The following is an 11,298-nucleotide window of genomic DNA, read 5'->3' on the forward strand; positions in this document are numbered from 1 at the left end:
AGATACGAAATTATGCCCCTATATAGACCAATATAATTTTTTAGAATTAATTCAATTCGAATTAGTCTACGCGATGCCATTAATTCAGTCCCCTTACAGAGATGCCGTCACAACCGGGTGACTAAAAATTCAAACAGCGAAAAAAAAATAGATTGAAAAGTTTCGTCTTCTATAGTCGTTTTTGACCACGGACTTTTCCCTCAATGAATTTCAAGTAGATGTTGTACCTTGAGCTTTCTTTATTCAATAACACATGTTGTGTAATATAGCTTGATTAACTGTATTGATTAATTAATTGTATGTTATAAAACATGATAGCACAATATCACCGATTAACACTGAAATTCAAATGAAATAATAAACAAAAAACAAAATCTGGAAGAGTAAGGGCCAATGATTTATATTATAAGTGGCATAATGAATAATTTAGATAAGTGGTTAGCTTTTATAATAGGACCTAAGCAAATAAGCACACCATCGTTTTTTCCTTTAAACCTATGTTTTTTTTTGCTTTAATTTTTTTGCGCAATTACATCTGCTACATGTATTTACAAAAAAAGCCTTCTTCTAACGTCTTTTAACGAAGGACACCTCATAGTTCCGCAAGTTGTGCTTTCTTCATCTTAATGTCTATTGTCTGAATATGAAAGATATGCCCACTAAATCTCTTGAGGCTAGTCTTTCCTTTGTTTCACTCATTACTTATATATATTTAAAATATTGTCTTGAGTATAGACATGCTTATAAATGGTATTGTCGTTATCACTTATTTAATAGTGATGAACACCTACAGATTGCCAATTGCTTTTGAAACCAATCTACTTAATTTGACATCTAAATATGTCCAGGTAAGATGCGACACCGTTTATTTCACGAAACGGATTATCGTCCTGAGCCCTGCGGGGCACTTCCTCTAGCCTTTAACTATAAAAGCTGTTAATATGCTGATGCATACGTGCTTTGTTGGGTACATTGTACATGTCCCGTATAACCTGGCATGATATACCTATACTTCTATCCCTGTATTTTGTATACTTTTCATTACAGTCTTCATGATCACCATAACAGATATGAGATCGGCAATCCAAAAATCTTAATCTTGAAAAAAATTTAACTATTATACAACAAATACGCCGCGGAAAATTACTGTTGCTTTTGTCTTGCGCATTTACCCGGGCAAACTGGTTTTTTTTTCATAAAGCTATGTAATAATGCTTCTTCTTTATGAAGTATTCTATTTATCATGTTTTCAGCATATTAATAATGTTCATTCATATTGTATTCTTATTACAGTAATCTGCTATCAATTCTATGCATCAAGCCTGGTACCACGATTGTGGTACTACCAAAGGGACGAGCATGGGTGGGAATTTCATATTGGTCTACCTTTCAAATTCGACTGAGGCGTTAACGTAATTAGCATGCAATTTATACCGACATAGGTTTGAATATGTTCTATTATAACGTCAAAACAACACAAAAATATTTAAAACTACAGAACCAAGAGTCCATCGATGTTGTTTCGTTACTATCGTAGTGAAGTTCGCTGCATTGCATTTGAGGAACTTCACTGTTAATCGTTGCTATATGCTGTGGCGAAGACAGCGATTTGAATTTCAATATACTCGTTCGACTAAGAGTGCTTTCTTACGGTGGCACTTTTTGCTTTCTTCCGCTACCGGCCGTCCTCTGTAGTGACAGCGACTTGCCTACGCATTGCTGAATTCGCGATGTACGGCGCTATGTGGGCAGCAGCAGGCTTAGTTGTTCATCGTCCTTGCAAGGACGCTGTAGACATCCTGTAGGACATTATACTACAAAGGCATATAGTCTTCCAGTTGGATAACCATTTCCAGTAAAGACCTGTGCTGGTATATTGATGTTTTTATTTCGTGGAAAAACAGCTCTTAAATAGCTGTCCGAGGCAGGCGAAGATTACGAAAGAAATGTTCTCAAAGTACCCGCGATTGGGGTCCGGCACATCACACATTCTGTTACACTGGCTGCACACGAGGGGCAAGTGGCCAGATGACCACATGGAAGAAATACCACACCCCGTTCCTGAACCATACATACACGGCATAGCACGTTCTCAGGAATTTCGGCCGGATTACGTTGCTCTGCGAAAAAGAAACAACAAGAATAGGCGAATCGTTTGTAAGCGTTCAAATAGCTTATTAAATTAATCTGCGCAAACGGGTGAAAATAAAAATTCATGTAGCATTAGATTAGCAAAATATTTCATAATTAAGCTATGCACAAATGTATATCATAGCAATGATAAATCCGAAGATACGTGTGACTAGTGAGGTGACTGGTGAGAACAGTATATTTCATGCGTTGAACAATCGGATAGGGTACATGCAGCAGTTTTTTGACAAACCAAATCATAATGCATCACGATTCATTATTTTTTAAGTTGTTGCTTTTGTCTCGCTCGGAAAAGTAAAACTGTTATTCTGGTACAATATGAATTTTATTCTATTGTATGCCAATTCTGAATCAACCTCATCGGGTTCAGCTGCATTGAATTCCCGACAAATATCCGGTATCCACCTACCTTTTTCATTGGCAGGCGCAGTCTTCTTGTTGCCGAAGCTGAGCACCTGTCCGAGTACGTGTGTAATTTCGTCAAGATCACGGAAACCGCGCTCGTTGTCAAGCATATATTTTTTTACGGTCATTCGAATCACTTGTTTCGGTACACCTTTCTCGAGGTAGAACTTGACGACGGGCGACTGCATTATTTCTTCAAGCTCAGTTCTCAAATGAAGCGGAAGATTTGAGTCACTGCCTGTTCCTCCCGGTTCTACTTCACTAAAAGCCTGAAGTTCTGCCTGGGCTACCGCGCCATTAACTAGTTTTTCGTGACGTTGTTGGCACTCAGCGATGAATGCTCCGCCCTTGCTTAGCTGAACGAATTGACATTCAGGGAACCAGCGGGCATGCTCTACCCAGGGGTCGTCACCTGTCTCCCAATTACACAGACCGCCGTCGCAATGGAAGCATTTCGTGTAATCGTGCATGCCAAGGAAGAAGAAGCCGGCTTCAACAAGATCTTCGGGGGAAACGTTCACTGTTTGAGGCCAGTTGTTCTCAGTAAATGTCGCCATACGACTGCCTTGTGAAACCATATGCGGTTGTTTTGGCCCTACGTGTCGAATTACGCCCTTCAGGAGGGCAATGTCACTGCACAAGTTTTGATTGGCAGGTGCACCCGAGAACGAGTACATGTTGCGATGCCCAACCTCGTCTTCACCACGACAGGCGTACGCTGGCGGGTTGAGTATAAACGGACAGCAAGAGAAATTACGAGCATGCTCCTCGAATGGCACGTCTGTTGCTTGCCACTGTTCGATAACGCCCTTGCACCAAGCACATCGGACCTTGTCGCCTTCATTGAGATAATAGAATCCGGCGTTTACCAGCCTCTGTGGGTCAACGTCCCGTTTGGGCCAGCGCTCAAATGTCAACAGACGCTGCTCGGGCAGTTTCATCCTTTCGTCAAGGGGCACGATCGTCGAGCTTTGTTTCAGAACAAACGGACATTGAGGACTTCGGTCGCGGTGTTTTGTGAACGCGACGTCATTAAAGGCCCAATCAGACACTTCAAGCTTACAAACTGGACAAGCTGTTTCGAGTCCATTGCCGAGGTAGTAGAAGCCCGCGCGGGCTACTTTTTCTTTCGAAATAGGAGCCGTTGACGGCCACGACCCAAATGACCTAAGCCGATCCTGAAACCAACGAAAGAAAAAAGGAAAAAAACGGATTTAAAAATCCAACCAACTACGAACGATATTCGAAATATGACGCCAATAATGGTAGTGAAATCCTGTTATTTAAGTAAGGCTGATATATACTAAAAACAAACTTTAGGCAGTGCCTTCCCATTTGGAACTGGATATAGTGACGAGGTTTGAGATCAATCGTAAATGCGAACGTGTATAGTTCTTATGTAATGTTATTATGTAATGTCTACTCATTAACTATACAAAATATCGCCTATTACCTAACAAAGTACGTAAATATCCCGAAATGCTGTAGTCGTATGGTATACTGGTGCTTTTATAGAACACCTCTACCCATTTACCAAGGTGTATAATTTCGATCGATCAGGTATCCACAGTCATGCAATGGAGACTTGCAAACAAGAAGAACAATCTCAGTAATCGCTAAATAAACACCTATTATAAAGAGACGCGCCTAATAAGATTCAAGTGTCGAAATTTTATACAACAAAATGTGTGAACTTTTGAAGTTATTTAACCTATGAACGAAACCACAGCCTTAAAACGTAGCAAACCAAATCCCTGGCTCGTAGTCCAGCAGGAGTAGCTTACATAATATCGTGGCTTGGCATCCGTGTGACTTGTGGTTCTGTAAAATATCCTCACTTGCTTCTGTTGGTCATTCTATTATTCTATCGCTGCAGTTGATATTAGCTCGACTAACACAGAGCAATGAACGGCCGCCATTACTAACATCGAGTAATAATTTCACCCTTTTATTCTCGTGGGTAGACATATCCTCCTTCACTTAATGGTAATCAAGCTCTGCGTGCCGGGGCAGTCTGGTTTGGGTAGTAATCGTACATCTTATGAAGGTGTGCGTCGCCATGGAAACCATAACGATCAAGCAGACGACCGTAGTAGTCCAAACTTTCAAGGAATAGCAGAAATGGTTACTACACATGAAAACAATTAGGCTTATAGCTATAAAGAGATGGTTACCATGCCGTTTTGTAGGTGCTGCGAAGTAACTCCAGACAAATATCTACTCGAACAAAGAAAATGTTTGCTACACCCGCTTCTCCAATATATCCGTTGAGCGTCTCTTTACCGTCCATTCGGCACGAAACAAAGGGTGTCTAACAACCGACTTCATTTCTACCCAACCTCTTACTCCAACTTCAATACTAACCAACCTACGTGTTCTAGGCGTAGAAAAAAATTGTTGTCCTTGAATCATCATGGGAACAAAATCCACCTTGGTTAGACTCTATGTAGCGTCCCGTAATGGTGCAGTGGTAATATGCCTGCCCTTTAAACTTATGGACGCATCAGGTGGCATAGGTTTGAAACCACACTTTGTTCCGTGCTAGCAGTCAGCCGTCTGAAGCGATATTTGAACGGCAGTATCAGACGTGACACCCGAAAAACCTAGACCTCCCCGGTCCTTTGATTTTATAGCGAAGAGTTGACACCGAGGACATATGTAGGCAAAGAGGAGGATACGAATGCAAAAAAGTTGCGTGCCGCTAATGTTCTTAATGAAATACTAGGTACTCATGGATACTGCGCTGTTCCTGCCAAGTCGGTCTCATTATTTCAAACTGCATTTTCCCGACGACAAGGCAGGCATGTAAACTAATAGGTTTCTAGAGACGACGTTGAGCCGTCGATTTACCTATAGCAATTCGAAGCTGTTAATGTTTTTTCGCAAAATTCGGTAACATTACTTCCGCATAAAATGAGCCACTCTTTATCCGTAATAGTAGCAATGAAACGCATAATTATAAGCTGTTACCAGAGAACACAGCCAATTTATAACATCAACCCTTATGTTTGCCGGGTATAGTCAGCACGACTAATTTACTGCACTAAGCTTCCTAGGTTTGGTTCACACTTTTACATACCTTTTAATATCTTAGAAATTGAATATACCTGGTTCGCATAGCTCAAGTGACTGTCGTTGCTGAAACAACTTCTTGATTTCTAACTTTATAATTCTAAGAGTGTTATTTGCACAGCAAGTTCATAACCTTGTTCTCAAGAGTACACACTGTGGTCAGAGCCTTCGGTTTTATCGGTACAATCCAATTAGAGGTGTTGAATCGAAGTGACCTCACCGTACTTGCAATGTCGTCTATTGGTATGAGATATGGATTTTTACATGGTACGTCTTTAGCAAAATGCTCGACCTCGAAACCACGAAAAGGTTATCAACAAATGTAGAACTACATACACTTCCCGCTAACATTCAATCAATTCTGTTGGTCTCTACAGAACTATACAAATGAAACAGTTTGAAAAAAATCGAGAGTTATAGGGCTAGTCGTTTAACGGCCAAAAGAGGAAAAATCATTTTGGAGCTTTTCCGATGAGACATTTACTAATTGTGAACCGCACACAGTCACGGTCGACAGGCCGAATGACGCAGGCTGACCATAAAATCTAACGACGAGCACGGTGAAAAACCACGGAAAATGTTCAACTGTCTGAAAGAACAGACACCTTTTAATGCATATTACCCTTTGTTTTTTGCTTGTTTTTCCTGTGAACATGAAATATATACTAATGTGTAAATTCCGGCAGAATTCAAGACATCGGTGAACTTAATAAACAGGTATGTATACCTGTAACCGCCTAACATTAATGAATATTCATATAATAGCAATCTGTAACCGATAATTTTAATCGTTATCTTGTTCTATTTAAAGAGGCTAGAGTTGAGTGTCTAGAAAAATATATTCGATCGCACGTGCATATGCAAATAGGAAAACGAAACTTGTTTGGATAGCGAAAGTGTAAGCATTTAATTCCACACGAGTCGCAATCCGTTACATCATAGGCCTAACGGAATATACTGGCCAGTGACAAGTAACTTTCCACATGGTCAACATTACTTGTGGCCTGCGGCCTGACTGAAATTTATTTACAAGATGACGCGCATTAAAAGTGCCCACCAGGTTAAGTATTGTAACTGATGTAAAGACCCCAGCCATCATCCAGATATAAAAGACGGAATATATTCAATGGCTCGCTTTTTTCCGTCTTCCATTGCTATATGGAACTGTTCAGGTAGCATTAATGATATAATCAAATACAGAAATAGATTGAGACAGACAGGTAGCACCGTGAGTAGTGCTAATGGCAAAGACAAAAGCATACAACGAGGTTGTTCTCTGGACGGTTCACTGGTACCGTCCTTGCCTACTAACTTCAGGAACTTGAGATGGTTTAAGTGTTCGAAACAGGCCACGAAACATTTTATCGGTCATTTAATAGCCGACGTATGTTACAGTACTATCTCAATTCGCGTAAACAGCAGCTCTACGGGTATTGTGAATAGACCGATTCGCGTGTTCTCACAGCCTATACTATATAAATGACATCTAAATTGCTATGTAATTGTGCTTGCTTGTCAATCCTGTGCAGTTATGTACAAACAGCGTATGGCTAAGGGCTTTTTACATGTAAGACAACAATAATATATCGTTATTTATCATGAACATAACGTAAATGCAAAACTAATACCCTTATTATTACCTTGCTTACTATCTACGCGATAGCTCGGAGGACTATGTATTCGACTGATAAAAAAAAGCCAGGGCCGCTTGGTTGAGCTCTGCCGTCGATACATACTGCACAATAGATTCCATCACATAAGTCCATTCCAAAATATCATCGCGCCGCCAACAGATCGACCATACGCCGCTCATATCGTTTACCTTTCATTTGTAATCAAAGCTATATTTGCAAACAGCAGAGACAATGTTTCTCAATGCTCAACGTTATCACAGTATATTTACAACATAAAAGTCTCTGCCCCGTCTCCGTTCTAAAAATTGTTGAATTAAAATTGATCGAACCTTGATGTTAATTGATGGGCCAAGCGTATACACGTTGCATATTTAGAATGACTTTGTCACATCAAGGAACTTGCGGTATGTCAGCGAACCTTAAACAATTTTCAAAGGTAAGTATAATTACAGTAGCTAGTTAAAAGGTTAAATAAATATTTCATATTTTACTTATATTTCGGATGTTAGACATTGCTTCAGAAGACAGTTATAGAGTTTATGGACGCTTGATGGAAAGAGTCGCCCAGAAAGTTGAGTGTAGTACGTTTCACTCCACTTGCCGCTCCGTCAAAAACTTCTAAGCTGTATTCGCATCTAGTCCCTTTTGGATTTCCCTAGAGATGGCTATACGCTTAAAAGTATCATTCATGACTCACGAACCGATGTTCAACCGATTACGGTTTAGTGCCAATGAAGTTGTAAAATTCGCAGGGGGTTGAATTTTTGCAGCGCCCTTATGCCTCAGGCAGCTTTTTGTCTCGAAATTCCAATTTAAATATTATTAAAATGCTGTACACAACTGCACTTACTATAACTGTAGTTATGTAGAGCATCTTAGAGCGAAAGCTAACCGATATCGCGCTGGAATACTGCAAATTCCTGAACATAATACTTTTCTCTTATTCCAGCGCATTTTAGCCATTTCTGCGCACAAAACTTACTGTAAGTTTTGTGCACAGAAAAAACACAGTTTTTTGCTCTTTCACTAACTTAAAAATAAAACCTAATCACCTTGAATCATATCGGATGCGCAAAATGTATCGGACGAGTCTATTTACGTTCTACAATGACCGAGCCAAACGTCTGATCTTCGTTCAACATTCTGATCGCGTTGCTCATTCATCTCACGTAGATATTCACCGGCGATACGACTGTGCAACAAACTGTTTTGCGTAGATAACATTGCCATTCAGCTGTACTCTTTTAGACGGGACTAGAATATACGCGAACTGGGTATCCGAGTTCGATCGGACCTGTGTGAATGACACCAACTCTTACGAAACGCGGTGACGCCAACGTTCAGGGGCAAAGCTAATCATAAAGAAAATAAACATTAGAATATTCTAGCGCCAAACGGAAAACTTAATGAAAAAGTCTACTCACTGCTAGCGCTTCCAGAGTTTATTATACAGAACATAAACTCGAACCAGCTTGTTTTTTTAAAAAAAAAAACCAATTGTTTATTTAAAATTTAATTTGCTTACCAAAGTATCGTATCTTTACTATCATTGAGTAATTTGTTTGATAAGTAAAATGGCATTTGGGGTAACTTTATATTTGGACGTTTTTTTTTTCAGTCTCGAACGTCACTGTAATAAAAAGGTAATAGAAAGGTATTTTTTTTATCTGGTTTAGATTTCTTATAGAATCTCATCCACGCTTGTGAGACCTGCCTATGTGATATCTTTCAGATAAATTTGTGGACTCGTGATTTCATAATCGACCCTCGTATGTTGATTTTTTTACGTCTAAATTCTTCTACAATATTTTCCTTGCTCAGAAATTCTGCAGTAATAATATCTTGAAACTCGTGTGTATCACTGATCGAGTTTTTCAACTACATTCCGCTTCAATCCCGTTGAGACCGAGTGTTCACTCGATTACAAAAATTGTAGACCATTTGTTTTCGTAACTTTTCAGCGCAGTGTTCAATAAAGTCAACCACCAGTCCTTGTACAGACTTCCGACTCCATTTCACAGTAAGTCTTTGGCTGGTAATTAAAAGCACAGCAGTCCGCTAGTATGAGGAAGTCATCCCCTGGTTTGACTTACGCAAACTAACGTCCTGCGTCTTGTCCCTGCGTCAATAGCGCCAGCAGTTTACTGGCCAATACTTTGGTTTTAGTCATACCGAAGATGCTCCTGAGGACTTCCTTACAGAACGGTAAGCTGATCTATAGCAGACGCACAGCAACAACTTACGTGTATGCAACCGATGGCAGGCATTTGAGCCGTTCGTAAGCCCTTCCAGACTAAGCGGCTGCTGGCTAAAGCGGTTGTCGGTGCAATGATGACGCTACGCCAGTAGAAAAAATACTAATGAGACGTCTAGTGGTTGCCAACGCAACTTCGGGGCCACCAAAAGCCAACAGAAGTAATAGCAGACGACAGAAGCGTTTGCAGGGACCGCACGAACGACTATCTAGCCATATAATTATGTGTGTATTAACAGTCGAGAACTTGCAGAATCCTAATGAAGCGCTCCCCCTTGAAGCTTTAACAATGATATAGTAGTGTAACAATCGTATGAAGTCTTTTAACCTAAGCCTAAGCTCAAATTACTGGCGTGACACATCAACAACTGCATGTTACTAATTCTTACTTGCCTTCATGTTGGTATTATTATTCACTAGAGTCTGTATTGTGCTATATTAGGGAAAAGTTTCACATGTTAAGAGTTCGAAATAAATACCGTGTACTGTAGTGGCTTGTGGCAATAAACTAAAGATAACAAAGTGAGTTGCAGCGCATCGTTACTAGGGGCGTTGAGTTATCATTAAACAGGCCTGACTCAGTTACCATCTGAGTAGGTACTTTGTTGGTTGAACTGTTGCTAACAGTCAGCAGGCTAGTTATGCATGTTTCTCAAAATGAGCCTCAAATCTAGTAATGCCTAAACTGGGCTAGGGTGTGTTGAAGTACGGTAATGGCACGACAACAACGTTACACCAGCCACTAGACTCGAAGAAAGTGAGCTCTGATTTTCGGACACACGTGCGAGGCAATATACACAGAGCTCTGAGACTGATGGCTATACCAGTTGTAATGAAAAGCGATCTCCTTTTATACAAATGAATCAAGTAATTATTAAATAATCTTCTGTATGGATAAGCTAAATATATATGAGGAACAAGAATTAATTTTGGCACGTTTTATCCCCATGGTAGACAGATTTTGGCTTTTCATTAAACCAAGCACCTTGCTTTCTTGTTCAAGAAAATAAGTTCGAAGATGGAACGCATCCCATATCACAACCTCACCTGTATTATACATAATTTAACATAAATGACTCATTGAAAATACGATGAAGTGCGTACTTGAACCAAGATATAAATAAGAAGCCAAGTAGAAATAGCTGCGCGCTTAGAAAAGTAATTTTCCACTTGCAAAAACTGAAATATACCTCATCTTTCCCTTTTTGTGCGTAACGTTATTCGAGATACTATTACGTCCAAGTTTATTTTCAATTCCAAGACGTCTAACTGTTTAAAAAGTAATGCTAAATGATATCAAACGCTCTTAAAACCCTTTAGCTGGTTAGTACTATTTTACTGGAACTGTGTCTTACATATTTGCACAGTCGTGTCGCTGCCGAGTTAAGATTTGCCACCCGTGTTAGTCGTCGGCCGCCATACTATACACATAGAACACGCTATCAACATTTGCCGATATGTAGCTGTTATCTCTATATTCATTGCAAGAGACAGTCAAATATGTTGATAAACGCTATACGGATGCAACTATCGTAGCTAACTCATTCCTTGATTAGCTAGGTGCAGCTGATCTTTTGATCAGTTTACCGATACTTATAATAATGGTAATAATAAACACTCACAATATTTCGAACGAAAGAGGATTAAACAGTTATTTCAATACCTATCATATATACCTACCAAGCTCTAATTGCAAATCATAGGCTCCATGTCTTTAAAGGAAAGAAGTAGTACCGTACTTGCCTATTAAAATTAAATAAACATGAGCTAATCTGATTTCAA

General features: G+C 39.7%; 1 protein-coding gene across 8 annotated transcripts in view; it reads right to left on the minus strand.

Moving 5' to 3' along the window:
• Nucleotides 1–11,298, minus strand: part of LOC111254837 (baculoviral IAP repeat-containing protein 7-like) — a 90,624-nt gene that overhangs the window by 56,882 nt on the left and 22,444 nt on the right. For 3 of the 8 annotated variants that reach the window (XM_086973913.1, XM_022816100.2, XM_022816098.2), the window contains 2 exons: nt 2,561–3,734; nt 220–2,120 (listed from right to left, as the gene is read on the minus strand). The exons of the other annotated variants lie outside the window; for them this stretch is intronic. In XM_086973913.1, coding sequence (XP_086830039.1) covers nt 1,936–2,120; nt 2,561–3,734 — 1,359 coding nt within the window. In that variant the 3' untranslated portion in view covers nt 220–1,935. Of the gene's footprint in view, nt 1–219; nt 2,121–2,560; nt 3,735–11,298 lie in introns of those variants that run through there. 8 annotated transcript variants of the gene reach the window in all.

This window comes from Varroa destructor, unplaced genomic scaffold, assembly GCF_002443255.2.
Source record: "Varroa destructor unplaced genomic scaffold, Vdes_3.0 BEIS01000007.1, whole genome shotgun sequence".
In the NCBI taxonomy this organism is placed as follows: Eukaryota; Metazoa; Arthropoda; class Arachnida; order Mesostigmata; family Varroidae; genus Varroa; species Varroa destructor.